Genomic DNA, 25,783 nt, shown 5'->3' on the forward strand with positions numbered 1-25,783 from the left:
TGAAACACATCAATGAAATTTATCAATGAAACACATATTTAGACGATATATAGTGATGTTAAGGGAGTTAAAATTTGAATGCACAGCTAGTTTCTTGAAATTAAAGCTCCGAAAACTTAATTTAAGCCAACTGTCATTAAGAAGAGGGGGAGGGTTTGAAGGGGCTCGCGTACAGAAATGTTTCGTAATTGAAGCACTAAAAACAAGATTTAAGACGTTTTTCAATGATGTTGGTGGGAGAGAGAGGAGAGCATTTTCTCGAAAATTTTCCGATTTGTATAGAAAACGCTGTTTTTGAAGAATTTTGGTAATGTTAATGGGAGGAGAGATTGGGAGTCCTCCTCTGGCAAATTTTCAAAATTGAAATTCAATTAACGCAATCGTAGGCAAATTTCAATACTGTTAGAGGGGTAGGGGGTTAGGGAGATTTCCCCGTAAAATTTTCTGAAGCCTTAACAATGAAACTTTTGAGGATCTTCGGTAATATTAGGTGTTTAGAATAATTTTCCAATACAGTCCACTGCTTTAGAGGGCGCTTCAGTTCATGCAGGGACGTTGTGTTTTTTCATTTTTTCTCAGTTGATTGTGTGTGCGCGTACGAGATGCTTCGTTTTGATCAGAGGTCCCTGTGTGAACTGAACTCATGTATTATTCGTGTGAACTTACAATAAACGAGAAGTAAGTGATATTCTGTGTTTCATTCACATGGAACAGAAATACAAATGCAAATTATCGAACATTTTTTGGTCCGTCGAGCCGGATTTCTTAAAACCTTGATACTTTCTTAGTGTGCATTCTGTTCCATTCATAGTCAAGTTCGCATATAGACTTCCTTGTTGCAAATGAATTCAAAGTGTTTCATTCAGAACTATTAATTCCAGTTGCGAAAGGCATTTTCGTAAGTTCAGTTATAATTCAAATTGCAATTGAAAATAGTGAAAGTTTATGAAGTGTTTAGTATCAGTTTACTTTGCAAATGCTGAAATTTGAACTTTTGCGTATTGAAATATTTCCTTTCCGTGTATCTGCCATTCTAATGTCTATTTACTATTGTGTTGAGTTTGTTTCGCAAATACGTTAGCAGTTTTTTCCAGGTAATTTGTTTTAGTCAAATTGTGTTTTTTCGCGTGTGTGATTGAGTGCATTATTTTTCTTTTAAAATGGATCTAAAAGCATTACTTAACCAAAAGAAGATTGCAAAGGCAGCTATTACTCGTCTTAAAACAAAAACTGAAAGGGATGTTGAAAATTTAGATCTTACTGAATTGGAAGTTAGGCGAAATCGATTTATTCGATTGAGGGATGAAGTTGAAGGGATTTTCAATTCAATAATGAATGTATGCGAAGATAAAGAAACTGATACTTATTGTATTGAAAAAGAGGATTTACTTGACGGGTTTGAACAAATGCTGGTTCTAATTGGTAGGAACATTGCTAAGAGTTCTGAATCTAAACAGCAGAAAAGTCTTGATTCAAAACCTATCGAATCGGCAGATGTTAAATTACCTACGTTATCTCTTCCAACCTTTTCGGGGGAAACAGATGAATGGTTAACATTTTCAGATTTGTTTCGTGCTGCGGTATCAGATAATCCAAATTTAACTGAAGCTCAGAAATTACAATATTTAAAAGGTGTTTTAAGAGCAGATGCTTTAAAAATTGTTCATTCATTGCCAATTACTGATAGTAATTTTAAAATTGCATGGGACCTTTTAGTTGAAAGATATTTTAACAAGCGGGAAATAATGTCATCGCTAATGAAGAAATTTATGAACGTGACACAATTAAATGGTGAGTCACACAATCAAATGTTGAATTTGATCGATTCTACTAAAGAATTTGTGCGGACCTTAGAATCGTTAGAGTTTAAGTTTGATAAAACGGCGGATACTATTTTAATGTTCTTAGTTATGCTTAAACTTGATCCGAACACCAGGACTTGGTTTGAGAGAACCCTTTTGGGGGATAAGATTCCCTCCTTAGATGATTTACTTCAATTTCTTAAAATGCATGCGAGGTCTATCAGGACAGGAAAACAAAGTGAGAAAAGAAATGTGCAGAAAAAGGTGACGTTAGTTGCGTCAAACCTGCAATCACAGTGTTCACTCTGTAATGGAGATCATGAGTTACGTAGATGTGAGGCGTTTTTAAAATTGTCGATTCCGAAGCGTATGGAAGTCGTAAAATCAAATAATGTTTGTTTCAATTGCTTAACGCGATTTCACGGAATCAAAACATGTAAAAGTAAATACAGATGTCGTACTTGTAAAAAACCGCATCATACTTTGCTACACTATGAATTTTCGAATGGTAAGGGAAAACAAACAGTAGGAAGTGGACTTTCAATAAATGCTCCCGTGTTTAAGCCCGAATTTGCTTCAAGTGAAAATGTTTCCGATAAAGCGTGTAGTGTTCCAAAGGTAGTAGATGTTACATCTTGTTTGTCAAATGTTGACCCTGATGTGCAAATTCTTCTGTGTACAGCTATAATTCGTGTAAGAGACGTTTGGGGCGAATTTCAGACGTGCCGATGTTTGCTCGACAGTGGTAGTCAAGCTTCGCTGATTACTACCGAGTGTATTGAAAGACTAGGTTTAAGCAAACAAAAAGCTAATGTGCATATTTCATGTTTAGGAGCGTCAAACACTCGAACTAATGGAATGTCGCAAATTCAATTCACATCGCATTTTCCATCTCGTTCTTTATTTACGGCGTCTGTGTATGTGGTAAATAAAATTGTGGGTTTGCTTCCCCAGTGTAGTTTAGCTGCGTCATACTCAGAAATGTTTACAGATCTCACTTTGGCTGATCCAGCGTTTCATATTAGTAGTCCAGTTGATATTCTTCTTGGAGTTGATGTCGCGCTACCGTTGTTACGGGGTCAGACATTATCAATGGGTAAAGATAAACCATTTGCAATGCGTTCAGATCTTGGTTGGGTGATAGGCGGTAAAGCTACTTCAGGGGGTCAGAATTTTCTAAATGTAAATTCCATCCAAGTAGTGTCAGATCAGCTAATGAATAAATTTTGGGAATTGGATTCGGTTCCTTGTGCTAAAAGTTTTACAGCTTTAGAACAGTCTTGTGAAAATCATTTTAAAGAAACACATTCTAAAAACGATGAAGGCAGATATACGGTTAGGTTACCATTTCATTCCTCTCCTACGCAGTTAGGCGAATCAAAACAAATAGCCCTTCGTAGATTGCTTGCAATGGAACGTCATCTCAGTTCTGATCCAGACAAATACAATCAATATAGACAATTTATGAAGGAATATTTGACTTTAAATCATATGGTAGCAGTGCCAATTTCAGAATATAACAAAGGGAGTTCATATTATTTGCCTCATCATGCTGTTCTCAAAGAGTCGAGTACTACGACTAAACTTAGAGTTGTTTTTGATGCATCAAGCAAAACGTCATCAGGCGTATCACTAAACGACCTTCTCATGGTTGGCCCTAGAGTACAACCAGAACTTTTTGCAATACTTATTCAGTTTAGAATTTTTCAATTTGCACTTTGTGCTGATCTCGAAAAAATGTTTCGTCAGATAAGAGTTCATCCAGATGACACTGATTGGCAAAGAATCTTATGGAGAAATTCACCCGATGATTCTATTACAGAATATCGTCTTGTCACTGTTACGTACGGAACTTCCTGTGCACCATTCCTGGCAACAAGAACTTTGCACCAGCTCGCACTAGATGAACAGGAATCCTATCCATTAGCTTCTAGCGCAACAATTCGGAATTTCTACGTCGACGATCTTTTGAGTGGAGCTTCTACAAGAGAAGAAGCAGTACAACTTGTAATCGAATTACAAGAGATGATGCGAAAAGGAGGCTTCAATCTTCGAAAGTGGCATTCTAACGATCCCTCTATTTTTCGTGATACTTCAGTTGACGCTCAAGAAAGCGATGCAGTTCAGCTTGAAGACGACAATGATTGCAAGGTTCTTGGAATTGAGTGGTCGCCAAAGTTAGATGTGTTTAAATTCTCAATAGCACCAGTAGACATAAAATTCACTTACACCAAGCGAGAAGTACTCTCACAAATAGCCCGTGTATTTGATCCGTTGGGGCTCTTGTCACCATGTGTAACTTTCATGAAAATTCTGTTGCAAGAGCTTTGGCAAGGGAAATTCTCTTGGGATCAACTTCTTACTGCTGAACTTTGTAAAAGTTGGAGGTCGTTTCTGGAAGAACTATATCTGCTTGAGCAAGTTACCGTCCCGAGATATGTGCTACAGTCTCAGAGTGAATTTGAGTTACATGCATTCTGCGATAGTTCTGAGAAGGCTTACTGTGCTGTCATTTACATTCGCTGTGTTTCTAATTCTTCGGTTCGAGTCACCCTTTTGACATCAAAAACCCGAGTGGCTCCTCTAAAGGTGCAATCTCTTCCAAGACTTGAGCTGTGTGCAGCTCTTCTGCTTACTAATTTGTTACATTCTACTCTTCCACATCTGAACCTTCCTATCAAATTGAAATGTGCCTGGTCCGATTCAAAAATTGCTCTAGCATGGATTTATTCAGAACCTAGAAGATGGCAACCTTTCGTTGCTAACAGAGTAGCCCAAATACAAGAATTGGTTCCAGATATTCAGTGGAATTTCGTGAGTGGACTCGAGAATCCAGCAGATTGCGGTACAAGAGGCCTATTTCCGTCCAAATTTGTAAACTGTGACTTGTGGTTCAATGGCCCGAAATGGTTAAGTGATCCTTCTATACCCTATACAAAGGCATAAGGAAGATCAACCACTGCCTGAAGAATTTCTTAAGGAAGAAAAGAAAACCTTCAAAATTGCCATTGCCCAAACGATCAACAATACGTTCATGACTGAAGTAATTCAGAAATATTCCTCATGGAATAAATTGAAACGAGTTATTGCATGGTGTCGAAGATTTTCCACTAATTGTTCGATACCGGCTGAAAAAAGAGTCAAGTTTTCTTTGACAGTTGAAGAGTTAGACAACGCGGAGAAGACAATTGTGAAGTACATTCAAAAGGTTCATTTCTCTGCAGAACTTTCGTGTTTGGGTGCTGGAAAACAACTTCCAACCGGCAGCACAATCGTTCCGTTGGCACCATTTATGGATGAATTCGGGATACTACGTGTAGGAGGCAGATTAAAGAATTCGAATCTTCCAGAAGAACGAAAGCATCCCATCTTGCTTCCCAAAAATGACTACTTAGTAGACTTGATTATTACTCACTACCATTTAACTTTACTTCATGCAGGCCCGGAACTCCTTCAAGCAGCAATGCGAGAAAAATTCTGGGTGCTTTCAGCTAGAAATGCTGTGAGAAAGGTTATACACAGATGTGTCTCGTGTTTCCGAAATCGACCAAAGGTAGCTCAACAGCTCATGGGAGATCTTCCGGAATCCAGAGTTTGTCCTTCTACAGTATTTCAAACCACAGGTATTGATTTTGCTGGACCATTTTTGGTTAGAAGCTCAATAGGAAGAGGAAGTCGCAATACTAAGTGCTATATTTGCGTGTTCGTCTGCCTTGCAACTAAGGCGGTCCACCTAGAAACTGTGAGTGACTTAACTAGCAAGGCATTCATAGCGTGTTTGAAACGGTTTGTAGCCCGCAGAGGTAGGCCTACAGAACTCTTTTGTGACCGAGGTACCAATTTTTATGGCGCTAGCAGAGAACTTAAGACAGAGTTTCAACAATTGTTACGAGATGACAACCTCCATCACTTCCTTGCTACAGATAACATCAGATGGCGTTTCAATCCTCCCTCGGCTCCACACTTTGGAGGCCTTTGGGAGTCCGTGGTGAAGTCCTTTAAGTTCCACCTTAAAAGAGTAATAGGTAACACCAGTCTCACGTTTGAGGAATTAACAACGATTGCAACTCAGATAGAGGCATGTCTCAATTCAAGACCTCTTTGTGGACTTTCAAGCGATCCTAATGATCTTAGTGCTATCACACCAGGACATTTTTTGATCGGGAGACCTTTAACTGCAGTGCCGCAACCACAGATTTGTGACAAGGCGATCGATGGCGTTTGCTTCAGCGTACGATTCAACATTTCTGGAATCGATGGTCAGCAGAATACTTAACAAAGCTGCAGTCGAGATCCAAGTGGTGTAGGGCTAAAGCAAATCTTGACATTGGTGACTTGGTGCTGATAAAAAACGAAAACTTGCCACCACTGCAATGGAAGTTGGGCAGAATTCAGAAAATATTTCCAGGGAAAGATAACAAAGTTCGCGTTGCGGAGGTAAAAACGCAAACCGGAGAACTAGTGAGACCAATTTCCAAGCTGTGTCCATTACCTGTTACATAGTTGAACATTCTAAAAGACATTTTTGCTCTATGTATTTACTCATGTTTTCAGCTTTTTTTCCAGCGTTGTAGAGAGTCATCTTTTCGCTGTACTAATTTGTTCAATGTGTTTATTTTACATATTCTGCAATTTCTTTAAGTGCATTTGTTCTGTTAGATTAATTAATCTAATATTATGTTTAATTATGTTATTGAAACCCCCTCCGAAGTTTCAAGGGGGGCGGTATGTTTAGAATAATTTTCCAATACAGTCCACTGCTTTAGAGGGCGCTTCAGTTCATGCAGGGACGTTGTGTTTTTTCATTTTTTCTCAGTTGATTGTGTGTGCGCGTACGAGATGCTTCGTTTTGATCAGAGGTCCCTGTGTGAACTGAACTCATGTATTATTCGTGTGAACTTACAATAAACGAGAAGTAAGTGATATTCTGTGTTTCATTCACATGGAACAGAAATACAAATGCAAATTATCGAAGGAGGATAGGTTCGGGAAACCTTAGGGAGTTTTGTTGAAATTAAAGTCCAAAAGACGAAATTTATGCGACCGTGAATGACATTGTAAAAAAATTCCGAAAAGTTACTGAGTATTCCCGTGTAACGTTTCCGGATTTTAATGGTTTTTATTCACTTCCTGGAAATATCTAGTATCATTGTCAAAATGTTTCAAATAGCTTCAAATTGCACGAATACAGACTTCTCTCTGTTGTAAAAAATAGTTTTAGCTCCTAGTTTAAAGATTAACTGAGAGCATTTATAAGATGTATCGCCTTTAATTAGATATTGCTCATCCAGATTTATTAAGCTCCCAAAGGGAGCAAATAAGTCCTTGGACTACGTAGCTTTGCAAGAATTGCAATTTTCAGTCAAGTGAGATGCTTGCTACTTTCTGGCAATTCTGACTTAGCTTCGGTCGTGTTTGCGATACTGCTTTTGGAGATGCTATATTATCCTTACCTAAGATTACTCTGAAGTTCCAGAGACACCACTGGCTTTACACGGGAAGATCTCTGTAATCTTCAGGAAGCTTCCAGGATAATTTCAGGAAGGTTATTGAATTTTAGCGGAAAACGTTCCTGGTTATATTGCGAGATATAACTGGCAGAAATAGGGCACATCAGCTGCCTATTATTTTCCAGTAACGTTTCTTAATCGTTTTTACAGCGGATGATGAATGATTAATTGAGTGGGCGTTTCTCGGGGATTACGTTGGGAGCACTCATGTCTTTCGAAATTGCAGTCCTAAATACTCATGTGTAGGCCATCTTTAATGACGTTAGGGCAAGTGATGGGGTTTGAGAACGTTTTCCCAGAATTTTTTCAAAACCTAAGTTTTAAAAACTCAATTCCAGACCAGCTTTGGGGACGTTAAGAAAAGGAATTGGAGTTCTCCACTCTACCCTCAGTTTGGTTTCGTCCCTATCATCATTTTAAACTTTAACTATTGACAAAAATAGTGTGGTAATACTTTCTTCCAATTTAACAAACCAAACACAATTATTTGCTTGGATTTCCCGTAGTAAAATTCTCAATTTCCAGTCCAATATTTTTGTTTTCTTGCAATACAAGCGTCTGCGGCTCCAGAAAAGGAACTTTTAACATTTTGAACGGATGTGATAATTTTTTGTGATACCTTTGGTCCTATTCATTCCACTTCATTTTATTTTAAATATTCCTTTTGCATCTCTTGATTAAGCTTTGATTTACTTACGATTTTTATTTTCAAACATGTAGAACTTCTGGTGTGAGCTTTCATCACAATACTTTAAATCTCTCTTAGCATTAAACTGTTTTTCTCTCTCTCTGTTTCAAATATGTTTCGGCAACCAATGCATTTTTCTCCACTTTTCACGATTTTTAGGACAATATTTTTCACCAAAAAATCAAATATGGGAATGTTTCGGTTGCCCCTATAAAGCCATCCTGTTTATTTTGTTTAAACAGAAGAACCATGAAGCATGGTTTTGTATAATCAGGGCCGCCGAGAGACAAGGCGTACACGTTTTGTCGCTGGTCCTCCATCCCATTATGCTAATTTACTCTATGCACAATACTTTAATTTGAGCCGGTCCCATAGTTTCCGACTAGGTAGACATACCCACTCTGCGTCCTTGTGAATAGTGCACTGATTTTTTTTTCCATTAAAAATGTTTGAAGCGTACATTTCCGCGGTCCTTACTCAGATAATCTTAATAAAAGAGAATCATGAATGTTCCTAAATTGTATTTTAAGATTATATTTTCCATTCAAATTTTATAGGAAAAATACTTTTTGCCACTATTCTTTCATTTGTTCTTTTATATTTAATATTTTTATTTTTTAAAACAACGAAGAGTTTCTCTTTTTCTTCTTTTCTTGCATCGCTAACAAGAAATTGGCGGTACATTTCTGAAAAACTGGTTGCGTGTAGCACCCCCCCCCCTGGCGTCGGCCCTGCAAAAGATTCAAACATCTTGAAATACTGTAAATTAACTCGATGCCACTCCTCATAATTGTCTCGCTTAATAGAAGAGAGTTGGTTTTCCACTAAACTCACAAACTTGGTTGAAACAGAGCCAGCAATAACAATTAAATTTTTAAACTTACACTTGATCAAAAAGTAATTCCCATAGTTCAAAACAATTGAAAACATTTCTGTGTACAAAAAAGTTTCTAATTTTTGAAGACCCTAGGGGGTCCCTAAGGCCGGGCCTCATAAGCTTACACTTAAATCAGGCCCTATAAATCACCGAGATGCCCTGATGAAAACGTTCGCCATGTTCATCACTGACAGAACCTAGGTTATTGGGAAAGAAGTCCAAATGTGAGTCGAGGAGATGAATCTTAAGGGACCCGTTGCAACCCATCAAGCTGTACGCACTAATGCACTTCTGCACAGTAATTACATATTCAGGAGATTTATTATTTCCAAGGAAATTTTCTACAGCAAACTTGAATGGCAACCATACATATTTTTCAGTACTGCTGAGTAAGTCAATGATTTTCCTTACTTGTGGATCCATTGAACACACTTTTTTCACTTTCGCATGACTCACCTCTGGAAACTTGTTGGATAGGAGCCAAAAAGGCATCTGAGTTGTTGTCTAGTGCCTTCACAATGTTCTTCATTGGCCCGAACTTTATATGAAGTGGAGGCATAATAATGGAACTGTGAAGGGGAACTGAACATTTTTAAATAACATTGTAGCTTATGCATTTCATTGGGGTATTAAGATTTCAGGGGGAAGGGGGGGACATAAACAACTTACAATCCAGGGGAAAATTCAACATTCCATTAAAAAAAAAAAAATTCAACGAAAGGGAATTAAAAAATGTATGCTTTTGTTGATAGCTTGAAAACCTGACGTGGTAGAGCAAAATAGTTTTCAGATATGTAATCAGCATGAAAAACTACATTAGAAAAAGTAAACACCATGCCAGATATCTATGGCTTGTTTATCAGTGTAATTCATCTTTTTAAATCATAATGGGGTGGTTCCATTCAGTCAAAAGTACTACTTTTAGTCAGTGAAATGGATAGAATGAGCAATATATATATATATATATATATATATATATATATATATATATATATATATATATATATATATATATATATATATATATATAAACTAGCAAAAATACCCGGCGTTGCCTGGGTCAGAAATAAATGTAAGAAACAATCGCTACTTCCTTTCGTTTCTGTTTTAACTGAAAGAACTCAAAACATATCACTTTGACGTGATTAAAAATCGAGCTTCTTCCTTACCCATTAAAGTAAAATAGCAGTAAGTATAAAGAACGAACGAATATTCATTTAGAAACGAAAGCACGAATTTAAGCATATAAAAATTTGAAGAATTTCCAAAATATGAACTAACAAAAACAAAGATCACTGAAAAAACCGTGCGCTTTATTTAATTCAATAGTACACACTCAAAGGAAAAAAAAAAGCTCTCTACTATGTTTCTTTAAAGATGCAAAAAGTAGAGTTTCCAAATGTTTAAACGACTTTAAACTCATGTCTACTCCGGAGAAGCCTTGATTCAAAAATTTCATTATGATTACTTTTATTATTGCTGTTGTTAGGCAACGAATTTTTGTAACAATGGGTTTTATATTCGCAACGTTAAAGCTCGAATATGCTACCTTGCGGTGATTACCAATACTAAAGAAAAAGGTAAAACATTCCATTCCACGAGTTTTCTTTGGGGTAAATTCCCGGCTTCAAGCAGTTTGTGGAATAATGTAATTTCAGAAGAATTAAAAAAGAAAGCTTCGCACAAACACGATGAAAAAGTACTGTCATTCACTAAATGTCAAAGCAAGTTATAAGTTATGGCATTTGTTTGTTTCACCTTTTTTCATCCGCCATTAGACAGTGGCTGCTGCGCCCCCTATAATTTATTGGAGTTGCAACTTTAATTATTTACTGGGGAAATGATATGAAATTTACTGTTTTCCACCATAACTTTTTACAACTAAGTTTTTAAGGAATAAATTACAGCCTAAGTTGCTCCCTCATAATGTATCTATCTATGGTGAAAAAATGGTTCAAATCCCTATAGTAGTTTTAAAGCTTACCCCGGACATCCGGACAGAGATTAGCCCTTTATGTATAAAGATGAGGATGCAATTCCTATGAAAGCAATGTCATGCTTGCTCCAGAGTGGCCTTGATTCAAAATTTACATAATGATTACTTTTAATATTGCTGTTGTTAGGCAACGAATTTTCGAAACAATGGGTTTAATCTTTAATCATTTGATGTGGAAATTACATGACATCTACTGTTTTCGATCACGACCTTCTTAAACTAAGTTTTTAAGGAACAAATTATAGCCTAAGTTGTTCCCCGATTCTGTAGCTATCTATGGTGAAAAAACGGTTAAAATCCCTCCAGTGGTTTTGACGTTTACCCCGGACATCCGGACAGAGCGTAGACCTTTATGTATAAAGATAAGGATGCAACTCCTAAAAAAGCTATAAATGTCATGCTTGCTCCAGAGAGGCCTTGATTCAAAATTTACATTATGATTACTTTTAATATTGCAGTTGTTAGGCAACGAATTTTCCTAACAATGGATTTTATATTTAATCATTGAATGGGGATATTACATGAAATTTGCTGTTTTCCACCATAACTTTTTAAAACTAAGTTTTTAAGGAACAAATTATAGCCTAAGTTGTTTCCCGATTCTGTAGCTATCTATGGTGAAAAAACGGTTAAAATCCCTCCAGTGGTTTTGACGTTTACCCCGGACATCCGGACAGAGCGTAGACCTTTATGTATAAAGATAAGGATGCAACTCCTAAGAAAGCTATAAATGTCATGCTTGCTCCAGAGAGGCCTTGATTCAAAATTTACATTATGATTACTTTTAATATTGCAGTTGTTAGGCAACGAATTTTTCTAACAATGGATTTTATATTTAATCATTGAATGGGGATATTACATGAAATTTGCTGTTTTCCACCATAACTTTTTAAAAATGAGTTTTTAAGGAACAAATTATAGCCTAAGTTGTTCCCCGATTCTGTAGCTATCTATGGTGAAAAAACGGTTAAAATCCCTCCAGTGGTTTTGACGTTTACCCCGGACATCCGAACAGAGCGTAGACCTTTATGTATAAAGATACATGGACCCAGAAAATACTTTTATTTCCCAACAGTTTTTTTAAATTAATTTTTTTAAATGTCCAATTTTTCAAACAAGGCGTGGTATTTATGACGTCACAAATGATGCAATTTGGCGCATCCTTCTACTACGTTTCCACGTTATGATAATCAAGCAGCAAATTAAAAAAATTACGCTCTATGCTTGTTATCAACCATATTGTTGCCAATACACATGAGTAAAGATGCAAATTAAATATTTTGTTCTGTGAATGGTAACATTGAATGGCATTTCATCATTTGTGATGCCACACGACAGAAGTGTAAACAATGAAAGAGCACCGATTTAGGTAATTTTTTTAAAATATTAAACTTAAACAAATTATTTTTAAAATGGTCACATTCTATGTTTTTAAGCATGCTCTTTCAAAAAAAAACTTTTAAAATTTTTGAAACGACCCCATTAAAATTGTAGGGAGAGATGCAGCAATTTACATTTTTGTCTGAAATGTGAAACTGCAAAAACTAGCCTTGTTCCCAGTTCCTGTACGTGTTTGATTTAAAAAATAATCGAATAAAAGCATTTAAAAAAATTATTTTTCAGAGACACACCATATATACCATCCCAGTTTACTGTGCTACTTATGAATGGAATGGAAACCCTGGACGTTTCTTCGTTTATGGCATTAAGAAAAAAGTGTTTGCACCGGACTATCCACAAAAAATATGTTGTTGTATAATTTCATAAATTTTTTAATCATTTGTTGAGATCAACAATATTTGTTTTACACTATTGTTATACTGTTGAAAACCCATGAAAGTATGTATATCATCACAGTAAATTATGTTCAAGAAACATTTTCTGTTGATTTGTTTTCCAAACATTTTGTTTATATTAAATTTAGCAAACTAAATGCAAAGAAAATATTACAATGTTAATTTGCACAAAGTTGCCGAGAACTGCATACACATGTTTCGGGGTTACAAGAGAACATTTTTACAATGTAAAAGAATTGAGCTTATGGTTGAAAAGATGTCCAACAAAAGCAATATTTTCATCTATTGTAACCCTGAAACAAATGTATGCAGTTCTCTGCAATTTTGTGTGAGTTAAAGTTTTAATATTTCACTTTCTTTTATGTACAAAGGTATTCCTTTCTCAGACTGAATGTGTTCTATAGGTTAGATTTATAGTAATATTTTCACTGAACAAAATAAAACTAAAATAAGAAATAACAATGTCAAAAAACACAAATTGCAGATACCTGTTTCGGCATTACAAGGAACGCCTTTTTCAATGCAAAAGAAATAAGCTTATGGGTGAAAAGGCATCCAACCAAAGACAAGAGCCAGATAAGCAAGTAGCATAAAAAGTAAAAATAGTGGATTAACCAATAAAGAACCAATAGGAATGCAAACAATGAGCTAGAACTTTCTCACAGGTATGCAACAAAATAAAGAAGCTGCAATTCTTTTCTCCATATTGAAACAAAATTTTTCAAAAAATTCAGCAACAAGGTTCCATGGCACGACTTCTCTCTGCTTTCTCTTTTTTGGAACAAGCAAGTTTTCATGAACAAGTAAGTGCTTAAAAATCACTCATCAATGACTGAAATGCAATAAAGTGGAATCAGGGGTGATGAAAACTAGAGCAGCACAGGGAGGATGGAAGTTAAAAAGCCTCTAGAAGTTTTGGTTTTAAACTATACTTCAATCTAAGTACTTAAATATATTTGCTGTAATAAGTGAATGGACTGTATGACCCTCTCCTCCCCTTCTTCAGGAGAAAAATCTGGTTATGCTGATGTAAAGATGAATATCAAAGTTAATGAGGCCTCATTTTCATCATCATTTAATTTAAACAGAGCTAAAAAATATTATTTAAAAATGTATTAGACCAGTGATAGCGAACCTATGACATGAAAGTTTACTTTAAGTCATACCAATGGTAGCAAATGAAAATCCCATAATTTAGTTAAAAAATTTAGTTCATCAGAAAAATGCTTAAAATATTAATTCAGAAATAAGTTTGTCTGGAAAAAGAAGTGCCAAAACAATTTTTTTGTTTGAGTTTTCAGCATAAAGCAAACAAAAAATATCAGCTGGCTATTATATTGCTCATGGGTTGCAATAGCAGTACAACTCAAAAAAATCATGTTTTGAGTTAAGTGACTTTAAAGTTTTCTTTGCTAAGGAAAATGCATAAGAAATGCATTTTACTTCTGCCATCTTAAGGCCTACTATTGAATTTTGAGTTGTGCTAGTATTGCTGCTGAAAAGAATGTGTATTTTCATAGTTACACCTGTTCTCACTCCAAAATGTGTGTTTTTTGAGTTGTCACTATTGCAGCCCATGAGCGATATGATGCTATTGGTGCTTGCTTGGCTTTGAAATGCACCAAGTGGAGCTATGAAAATGCAATCTAAGAACTTAGAAGACAAAATTCCATGCAAAAATAAGTTACTAATTTCTTGTTTTCATACTGTTTGATCACCACTGTTTTTCTAAATGTATATTGATTTCTTCTTTAAAATTAAGTTTATTTATTTTTTGTTAAATATAGTATTTAAATATGCATAAACTAAATATCAGAATTTTTTTTTTTAATTTATAGCTTAGGAAAATATTAAAACCTTTAGAAAATGTGAGACAGCACCAGATTTAAGTTAGTGTTTTTAAAATATTTGACACACATAACAAAAGATGTTCGCCCTCACTACTAGAACATCAACATCAGAGTTTCTTAAAACGTGGATATGGTGGAAAAAATTCTAAAAAGATTTTTTGGTTGGGTAATAATGAATCACAGTGTCAAAGTTCCCAAAAATTTGAACTTATGTATTTATGCTGAAGACATTACTGATACATATGTCATAGGTACATATGTCATATGATAAAATTATTTATTTATAAAAATTTAATAAGCAGCTAAAGTATACTTTAATAATAATTTATTTCATACAATATCACAATCTTAGAAAAATATATTACAGAAGTACAAAAATCACACAAAATAATGAATATTTGAAGAAAAAAAAAATGATAATGATGACTATTGTATAATTAATCATTTCTATTGCAGTTGAAACTATTTTCTAAAAGCTCATTGATTTTTAAATAATGAAAAGTAAGTATCACTATTTCTTGAGGTTACAGAATTCCACTTATATACTGTCATCATCACTCAGTTCAAAAACCTACAGAAAAAAAGATTGTAAAGCTAAATAAGGCAAATACATAAATGGGACAAATATATATTGAAATTACTCTGTTCACAATTTACAAAATAAAAGACATTGGACGGTGTACTGCAAAAAATGAGTTAACCCACAAAAATTCAAAAAAAAAAAAAAAAAAAGAGTTACCTGCATAGGTTGATAAACTCATACACTATAAAATGCAAAAAAGATGTAAGCCAATTCTGTATTATTATGCCATTTAATGAACAAAATGCCAATCAACTTCTAAGAAACTAGACATTGATGTTCAACTTTAAACTCAATTTACTCATAAGTACTGCTTGGTGAGTTGACCCATTTTTGTATAACACCATCTATTTATAAGGTGTCATGATTATAATAACACTATTCTTATAATAACACTTATAAACTTTGTTTTTTGCTTTGCTTTTCTTTACAATTTTCATTAGTTTTTCTTTCTTTTTTTTGAATACAAGTTATATATTTCAAAATATTTAAAAAGAAGTGAAAGAAAAGAAACATTTTTGCCAAAGATATTTTCCCAAAACAGCTAAATTTTATAAATATAACAGTACCTTTTCCCTTTTTTTTCATTTAGTTATTTATTCTTTGGTAAAGTTGTATCCTTTTAATTGAAATAAAAACAATAAGCCAATGTTAAATTTTTGACTTTGGAACTACTAACATAACTTAATATTTATTTATTTTTTTTAGCATTATTTTCTACTTAAATGGCTTAAAAACTGAGCAAAATATACAAAAATTAACTCTTAAAAACAATAATAGCTGAAATAAAAGATTACTTCCACAAATATCTTTTGAATATAATATGAAATAAAGCACAAACTTAATCAATAAATCTATACTAATATTATAAAGAGAGAGTTTGTGTGGCGAAAAATTTATTTAATTACCAAAGAAAAAACACCCACTTCACTCGCAAAACGGCTGGGTTCCGGTAGCGTGGTCGCTTGGCGCGGAGCAGTTCAGGAGGTTCTAGGATTTTTTTTAAAGCAACCGTAAATGTTATTTATTGTTTTGGCGATTTGTTTTGAAAGAAAAGAAACTTTTGATTTGTTTTTATCAGAGTGAAATGTACAACATTTTCTTTTTTTTTCTGACGATGATTTTTGAATGTTCCACAGGATGTTTTCTTTTTAGACGGATGGATTAAGATAGGGTAGTTGCTGAGTGAATTTGGCGGTAAACAATAGAATTGCGGAACTATTTTTACATTTGAAAAATATTATTTTTTTTTGTTTATTTGGCGAAATATTTTAAAAATTGCAGTAAAAACCCCTTCACTCGCTAAATAGAGTTTTAAAGCAACTGTAAATCTAATTTCATGATTTGATTCCCCTCTGATGTGAAATGATCATTTCACATCAGAGGGGGAGAGGGCGTCAATTGTTTTCATTCAACGGACTTCCATTAAATTTTTAGCACGGGCATCACTGTGCGGGTACTGCTAGTAAATACATAAATAAAAACAAAATGACATAAACGAGTGATGAAAAATTGAATTTAAAAGAGTAATTATTTTAATGGAAAACTTATACTTTTCTTACTCTATCTTAGTGACAAAAAATGTACAAAATATTTGAAACATGCTTCACAAAAACCGAGAAAAAACACCTTTTCTCAAGATGAGGTACTGAAGGGGGGGGGGGGGGGGGGACAGCAGAACAAAAAGAAAAAAAAACACTAAAAAAAACAAAAGGCAAATAAAAGCATTTGATTATTTGAAATAATATATTAGTATTTAATCATTCACATATTAAAAAAGAAAAACAAAAAAGAAACCGATTTCATTGGGAATAACTTCAAACAAAGAGAAAAATTACTTCATCCATGCTGATGCTGTTCATTAACTCTTTTAGCCCAGTAACTTCTTCCAAATAATTAGGGTCATTAAATACTTGAAGCAGAAAATCGAACCCTTCATTCTTGTATTTAATAACAACCTGTAATAATAATAAACATTAAATGAATATGAAATGTTCAATAATTAAAGGGAAGAATAAATCAATACACATGATTTAAGAACCTTGTCTGAGCAAGCAGTGCATCGATCAAAAGCTTTGCTGGTAAGTATTGTGTTCTGAAATTTATCTAAATGACCTCTTATTTGATGTGGTACAATTCCTAATTCAGTTGACAGGTCAGGAATTGAAGTATCAGAAGCTCCAAGAATGCTGGCAGGAGCTTGACCACTAAACATACAGAAAGAGACATTCAATCAATAATTATCTAAATATTTTGTGCAGAAAACATGTAATAGAGTACACAGCTATTTGCAAGTACAATCAAACCTGTCTATCTCAAATTTATTGGGATAGAAGAAAAATTCAAGATCTGGAGATTTCAAAATATAGAGGTTCTGATAAAAGTTATAAAAATACGCAACTGGAGTGAAATCAGAGAGTAAAGATTCTTTTACATTAATAATGTTGAACATTTTATAGTAGAACATGTTATGATTACACATTTTACTAGTTGTAATGATTATTTCAATAGCAAAGTTTATGCATAACTTTAAGAATGAACGTTTCAAAAATTTTGACTTTTACTTTTTACTCCATTGAAATAGTTTAAACCTTTGAACGGCATAAACCCAGAGAACAAACAGCACAAAATTACTGTTCTCAAGGGCCCAAAAATAAAACTCAGGAAGCATATTCAGCACTCAACAGTGCTATCTCTCTCTCCCCCCTTCCTCCCCCCATTTGTAAATGGGTGGAATTCCTAGAAAACTTGCTCCTTCTACATATAGTTTTCCTTGGGCTCTATTCCTTTGTCTCACAAGTTGTCTTTAGTTTTCCTTTGTCTCCAAGACTATATAACAGCTGATGTTAGAAAAAGGGCCTTTTGTCTGCAAGTTCTACAACTGATAAAGATATCTGGGGATCAAATTCCAAAAAAGACAGACTAGTTGGATTTTGAGGTATAAAAGTTTTTGGGGAAATTCATTTGAGATAAACATGGAGGACAAACATGGAATTAGTGCAACTAATACAAAGAAATCTAAAAAAAAAAATCCACATAAGTTTTCGAGATAGACAGGTTCAACTGCATAGCTCATTGCAGTATGAACTCTTAGTCACTAAAAATTCAGGCTTCCAGCTTTATCCCCAACAAAGTTAGGGAGGGTCAAAAGTGCCCCCCCCTTTGAGCTAAGGATGGTATGGTTATTCTTTTGTTTATTTCCTTTTGCACAACTTGGGGGGGGGGGGGGGCACTGCCATGCCGCCGAATAAGAAAAATGGTACACTGCCTACAAAACTTTTTCCAGATAACATAAGATCATACAGATAGATGAACCCAACTGGTTAACAAACTTGGCTAAGATAACAAAGAGCTACAATATTGAAAAATGTTTCAATAGATACCTTTTAGAATGCTGCATTATGCTAACCATCAATTCTACAACTAGGGATGATGCAATAAAAGAAACACCAGGTCTTGTTACTGTACATTGTTGATCCAAAGTTCTGTCATGCGTTGACTGGAAGTCAAAGTAAAAAAAAAAGTTGTAATTTTTCATAAACCAAAATTAGAAAAAAAGGGCTAAAAACTCAGATCAGATACATATAAAACATTTGTAATAGATGAGTAACAACAAACAAATTTTAGCCAAGAAAAAAGGGATAGTGAAGCTGTAATATAAAAACGAAAAACTAAGCTGAAAATAACTGCACATATATAGGGAAGTCTGACCAGCAAAAGAATACCTAAGCACAATCTCCCTTTCAGAAACATATTTTATCTTTAAAAACATTTGGAATGTAGCACTATGGAGAAAGAAATGGAGGAGTTTTTTTTAATGAAAAATACCTTCTGGGTTTTTTTTTTAAATCAAAAATACCTTTTGAAGGCGATATTATGACCAAAAATACCTTCTGAAGGGTTTTATTTGATCAAAACAGTTCTTTCATGCCTATAAACTACAGCATTAGAATTTGCATTTATGTTAAAACTAATGGCTTTGGAGTGTTTTCACCCCCAAAACCTACCCTTCACTGCACCACTGTGCTGTAGAAACGTTTTTATTGATAGATGCAACTATTTTTACTTTCTTCTATATCCAATATATAGAAGAAAGTATTGGATTCGTGTAAATTTTTGAAGTTCGAATTTTGACGGATTCAAACCTCTTGAGATGTGCAGAGTCCATTTCAAACATTTTTAGAAAATGTGTCTGTCTCTGTGTGTGTCACATATGTTTTTGTGGCCGCTCTACATTAAAAACTACAGCATGAAATCGAACGAAATTTGGAACACATATGTGCCACTATGTGAATTTGTGCCCATTGGTTTTTGGCACGAATTCCTCCAAGGGGGGTGAAGCAATGGGACGTTTTTTGAGTTATGCGCACCTGCTATTCCCTAGGAAGTAACTGGCGGAATCAAATAAAATTTGGTCCATATGTTGCCCCTAACAGGTACAGGTGCTGATTCAATTTTTGTTTGGAATGTTTTTTGTCATCAATTGTGACTGCTGTATCTCAAGAAATAATGAACGGAATCAAACAAAAATTTAATGACAAGTTGCCCTTAGAGGGTATAAGAAATGATTTTTTTTTGGCATCAACAGCTGAAAGGGGGGTGGCGCAGTTGGACAATCTTTTTTTTCATTGTGAGTATCATACCTCAAGAAGTAATGCCACGTTCTGGATGAAATTTGGAATAAATGTGAATCCATATGTAAACAGGCCTTGGTTCAATTTTGACACTAATCGCTCCATGGGGGCGGGGGGCTGATTTTTTTTGTGAATAAAAAAATAGCTTTATAATTTCAACAATAAGAAAGATAAATCGTAATAGACTGTCTTCTGTGTATTTTGCGTGATTTTAATTGTTGGAAAATGATCAGAAAATCGCGATGATTTAAACTTTTCAACTGTTGCCATCTTGTGTTTGTTAACAAATAAATGTTTGCAATTATTTTAAGCAAGGCTTTTAAAATAATTTTCATTTTTCATTCTGTGCTTTGCTTTTGAGATGAATCGGGAATTGTGATGGTTGTCAAGTTATGGTGTGTGTAACTTTGTTTTTGTTGGGAATATTGCTGCGTCAAGCATGGGATGGGATCAGAATTATAAGAAAGATATAGAAGAAAGTTTCGCAATGGTCACAACATACTAGTTTAAAAACTGGGAGAACTTTTATGGTTCTGGTTCAAATATTTTGTGGACGGGGGTGGTGGGGGGGGGGGGCATGCAGCAACATAGTAAATTAAAGTGTTTTACCTGTGAACATAAATTTTTCTACTAAATAAAATGAGATTTTTTTTTTCAAAACAAGGTTCCATTGAGGATTTTCCATATCCCTCATTCATTTTACTCATCTTTTACTTTATAGTTTTTATTAATACTCTCTTTTGTTTTCATTGCTTTATGATTTACTTTTTTTCCTACACTTTTATATAATAGTTTCCATTCATAGACTTTTTGTTTTTCTTTTCTTTCTCATTTTCTTTCCTTTTTGGAAATTACTGTTTCCAGAATAACTAAGAAAAAAAAAGATTGAAATCTTTTTCTTTTTTTTAACTCGCTCATTTTTGTTCATTTGCTGGGCTGCATTCATTCACTGGTCGAAGTATCCTGTCCCTAGGAAATAAACTAGGTTCAGCAAGTTCCAATGTAGTTAATGTTTGGAAAAGTTAAGTTTTCATTTTTTGATGCAATTAAAAGACTTTTAATTCAGTTTTAAGATGCTGTTTTGTTAGAATTATTTCGGATTCTAATAATGATTGGATTCTAGAACAATTTTAATCAGCAAACAGGGTTGGGTTTTGGACTGTCCAAAACTGGTTGAAGGTGGTTTTTACCATCCAAAACTGTCCAAAAGTATGCTAAAGCTAAAGGGGCATTCTTATTTACTTCAATATTTGCAAGGTTTTTGCATATGAGTTTTACATGTTTTATTTTTTTTTTTTAAATCACAGATTAAAGAAAATTAAATTAATGATATGCACCTGTATTTTAAAATTTGTGCAGTTTTTGTTTTTAATTCATATTTTTAATATAATACATTCTGTAACTACAATTAAAAAAACTGTAGTAGCTTGACAATTTTTAGAAATAAATAATTGATATTTTCTTACAGTAGTTTGGTGGTAATTTAGTTTTAGATCAGAAAATGGCACTATAGTCAAGAGAAGAAAATCTTCACAAAAGCTATAAAAGACTCCTATATTTTTTTTTTCTTCAATTAAAACATTATCATTTGTTTACATTTAAGTCAATTATTGCACTACATTTTGAACACTTTCATTTGCACACATGCATAAATGTCGAAAAACTAAGTTACTATTATGAAAAGAAAAAAAAAAACTCATGCATACACATTGAAATTTTTAATGAAGAATTCAAATTGTGTATGTAACTAGATTAGAATCAGCTGTATAAATAAATTACATATATATTTATACTTTCACATTGAATAAATATTCAGTATGAAAAAAAAACATAACTTTGACACAATTTGTTCTGTTTTTGATATTTTCTCACAAAATACAGTTTCTCTAAAAATGTAGTTTTGGACACTTTTGGACAGGATGGTAGTATTTACATAGTGTTTTACCATAGTGTCCAAAACCTCGCCAACCCTGTCAGAAAAATCAAAAGCTTTCAAAATTAAAAGGAAAAAAATCCAAGGTGTTTCTGCCAATGAATTTAAAATAAACTTTGTTTAAATGTTACTATAACTAGCATAGTAGGAAGAACAACCAACTATTTAGCATGCTGAGAAAGCAAGATGGGGAAATAGTCATTGAGCCATATCAATGCCAAAAGGAGGAAAGGTGGGGAGAGGGAAAGTTATTTGGCCTGGATACACCAATTCTGATTACTTAGACTATAGTCCTATACAGTGCAAGCATTTTATACCGAAGTCTTATTTACAAGCAAAATATTGCATCATCTCTTTAAATAAATATGTTAGTTCAAAATAGAAACAGCTATATCTTCTTTAAGCTGTTGGGGAAAGTTACACCACAAAAGTCCTAACATGAAACACTGAAACTTCTCAGGAGCAACAACTCTTGTGTTCCTGAAAAAAGTGGTCGTTAATAGATGTTGGTGACTCTTATCAAACATTTAAAAAAAATAAAAAAAATAAAAAAAAAAAAAAACAATAGTAGCACCAATAGAAATCATTTAAATTCTGCTTTCATGAATTATCATCATCATAACACTTAAATATATTATAATAAAAATACATTTAAATATATTCTTTTCGAGTTTTTAATCCAAAATATACTTACTTTCCATGCAGAAATCAATTTGTTTTAAAATATAAGAAAAGATTTATTCTGCTTCAGATTCTTTGTTTTTTCTGAATCAACTTTTGTTTCTAGTTCATTTTTTAGCTGCAAAGATTAACGACTAATGTCATTATCATTAGTGATTTAGAGTGTAACATTAGTCTATTTCTCAACTGTTCAAATGAGCAAAACATAGATTTTGACAACTGAAATGACTTAGGAATGCCCCGATTAAATTTCGATAAACAACCTTTTGGAAAACTACTGTCCTTGTCAACCTCCTACAATGATGAAAGCACGCCTAACCTGCTACTAAAAATGTATACTGTCATTTTTGCATTCTAAGGGTGTGAAAAACAACCTTTTAGTAACCTTTTTCAAGACTCTAAACAAAGGGGCATCGGGCATGACAGGGATCCATTTGAATTTATCCCCTTCTTTCCACTTTTATAAGCATTGATGTAGGTCTACATTGCTTTTCTTTCATTACCTCTCTTTTGACTTCTCTCACCAAAAATTATTTCATTTGTTGGTGATGAATTTTATGATTTGCTGGTCATTGTTGGAGGTTTGAATGGCCTTTCCTAGAAGATTTTTAACATTGAGTTGATAGGGGAGAAAATCAATGCCTCAGAAAATCGGTGGCTACATAGAGGTAGCTGCTCATAGACGTTTCACAGTAGTCAACTAAATTCCATTTCAGGCACAAACCTGATTGATGATCAATTTTAGGTTTTTGATTTATATGTGGAGGGGGCTTATATATCAATAGTCCTTTTCACAAATAATGGAATGGATTATGGAAATGTTTTCAATATAGCTTTTTGCATATTTTATGAACTATGATCTTAAGGTAAATAAAACCTAGGGTCACTAAAAAAAATATTGGCAAAATTAATATTAAATAAGAAAGAAGGGTTGCCGAAGATAAAATATGCATATTTAAGGGATTTTTTTTCTTCCTTTTTCCAGAAGTGAATGTTTTCATACATCGGTAATGAGGTTGCAAGTGAAAAAGCATCGTTAAATTTTATATTTTTAAAATAAAAAGAATAACAATCACATTAAATGTAGTACAATATAGCAGTAAAAACTACTCACGAAAGTACTATTATATAACTGAGATTAAGGAACATAATAAATAAGTGATAAACAACAAGTATAAAAATCACAGTTAAAAAAAAAAACTGCAAATGAGAATGTCATTATATCTGACAAAACTTTTAACAGAAATCTCTACACCCATAAGCTTATGTTGTTTTGCATTGGAAGAGTTCCCATTTTATACCCCCAAAACAGCAGAATTGAAAATAATTCTGTGCATTTTAAACTAAGTTGCTTATCACTTTGAATTTTTAGCACAAAGGTATCTATTTCTTATTGAAAAACATATTTACATTTCCAGGTGCAACAATATCATTGCAAAAATAACATCCAAGATCAGTACCGTCTACTATTTTTGAGTTCATAAAATCACCATAGCATTGGTTATCCAGTCCTTTCATGCCATGTCTCATTACCAGAAATGTGTCAAATCCTAAAGCTGCATTCAAAACAATCTAACAAAAATTCAAAATTACACACATTTTTAAAACATAGAATCATTGAAAGTGAGTTAATTTTAATAATGATTACAAAATTTGAAAAACAGTTTACATAATAGAAAGGCTTGATAATTCTTTTTAATACATTGCCTTAATTTATATAACTTTGCAACAATGTGATTTTCAGAGAGTCAGTTGCTTTGTTTTTGTTTATACATTTAAAATTTCAATTTTTTTGCTACTTTTTTATATGTATTTACCCAATAGTTTATCTAATGAAATTATTTTTCAGACTAACTGCAGAACAGGGATCCTCAACCTTTAAGGCTCTGCATCCGCCTTTGAACACTAATGTAGGAAAACTATAAAATTTTAGTGCATGTTTTGAGTTTTTAGTGCACATTTTGATGAGTTTATTGTGCATATAATTCGGGCTATAGTGATAAGTGACATTCTAGTTTCACTTCTATACCTACATATTCTCCCAGATTTTTTTCTTTATTTTTTCTATTTGGATATTTAAACTTTAAAGATTAGGTTTAAATTTTTCTTGCATTACAGTATGGTCAAACCTTGCGACAATGACAATGGATGTTACTTAATTCATAAAATTATAAATAAAGAGAAAAATATATATTTTGAAAAAAATAAAGCGCCTATTATTTAGTGCTTTTAAAATCCTTTCACTGTTTGTATCTCTAAAAATTTCACCCTAAATAAAACAGGAAGCAAGCAAATTTTATCATCTACTAGTGGCACCCGCACGATTTTGCCCATAGTAGAATATTAAAAGGTCTTTTGATTCACCTGTATATTTACAAATAATTTATGATGAATTTTTCGCCAATTGGCTTGCCCATGTTAGGGTTCCACGGTATGATAACTTGGTAATTTACTCGTCCATCTTATGATAATTTTGCTCAGGGAAATTGTTCTTAAAATTGGAATAGAAAAAGAACAAAATCGAATTTTTGAAAAATCGCTTCGAGGTGCACACCTCATGCTACAAACTAATTCTGTGCCAAATTTCATGAAAATCGGCTGAACGGTCCAGGCGTTATACGCGTCAGAGATCCTGACATACAGAGAGAGATCCGGACAGAGAGATTTTCAGCTTTATTATTAGTAAAGATTTAGAGGTTATGCTTAAGCAGCAACTAAAATAATAAAATTGAGATTAATATTTTCTTATGACGAATGAAATTTACTGCAGATCATAGTATTAAATTTGAATTCGTAATAGCAGATTTTTGAAATGTACCACAATAGCAAATAAAATTGAGAATAATAATTTGAAAAGAAGAAAGTTGAACAAAAAGACATAAAAATTACCTTCTCTTTGGCAGCTCCAATTAATGTAGGCAACCACCGACTTTCTCTTGTGTCCATAAGAAGGAATATAACATCATGTGACTCAATCAATTCTTCAATTCTTGAAACATCTGCCTGAATTTCTTTAACAGCTAATTTTTAAAAAAAAATGTTAAAATGAAATGCTATAATTAAATTAATGCTAAATTACATATTTCTTGAAAATAGTCTTAAAAGGTAATTAACAACAATTTAGACTTAACATAGTTACCTTTTTTTACAACGGCATGACCAGGCATTGGAACATTCATTACTACTCCTTCTGTATCCTAATAAAAAGATCCGAGAGAAAAATTAGTTATAATATCATTCAAGATTTAAACTTCAAATAAATTAGTATTTGAAAAATAATAAATCTTATTATTATTATACGTTTGTCTAAATTTAGTACAAAGTCACATTTGCAAACCTTTTTTTTCAAAGCAAAAAATGGAGAAAATTGAAACATTCAGAAGATTTTAATGGATATTAATCTGCAATAACAAAATTAAACTAACTTTTAAAACAA

The 25,783-nt window shown here is 33.3% G+C and overlaps 2 protein-coding genes across 5 annotated transcripts in view; one reads left to right on the forward strand and one right to left on the reverse strand.

The window, feature by feature from the left end:
- The window catches only part of LOC129232842 (5'-nucleotidase domain-containing protein 1-like), a 109,643-nt gene extending 96,906 nt beyond the window's left edge, over positions 1-12,737 (forward strand). For all 4 annotated transcript variants that reach the window (XM_054866975.1, XM_054866952.1, XM_054866967.1 and 1 more), the window contains one exon: positions 12,497-12,737. In XM_054866975.1, the coding sequence (XP_054722950.1) occupies positions 12,497-12,640 (144 nt within the window). In that variant the 3' untranslated portion in view covers positions 12,641-12,737. The remainder of the gene's footprint in view (positions 1-12,496) is intronic.
- A 2,090-nt stretch (positions 12,738-14,827) lies between these two features.
- LOC129222143 (ubiquitin-like modifier-activating enzyme ATG7) overlaps positions 14,828-25,783 on the reverse strand; it is a 54,263-nt gene continuing 43,307 nt past the window's right edge. The window contains 7 exon segments of the mRNA XM_054856602.1: positions 14,828-15,090; positions 16,938-17,057; positions 17,141-17,306; positions 18,483-18,598; positions 23,758-23,919; positions 25,237-25,367; positions 25,487-25,544. Coding sequence (XP_054712577.1) covers positions 15,058-15,090; positions 16,938-17,057; positions 17,141-17,306; positions 18,483-18,598; positions 23,758-23,919; positions 25,237-25,367; positions 25,487-25,544 — 786 coding nt within the window. The 3' untranslated portion in view covers positions 14,828-15,057.

Source organism: Uloborus diversus, chromosome 1, assembly GCF_026930045.1.
Source record: "Uloborus diversus isolate 005 chromosome 1, Udiv.v.3.1, whole genome shotgun sequence".
NCBI lineage: Eukaryota > Metazoa > Arthropoda > Arachnida > Araneae > Uloboridae > Uloborus > Uloborus diversus.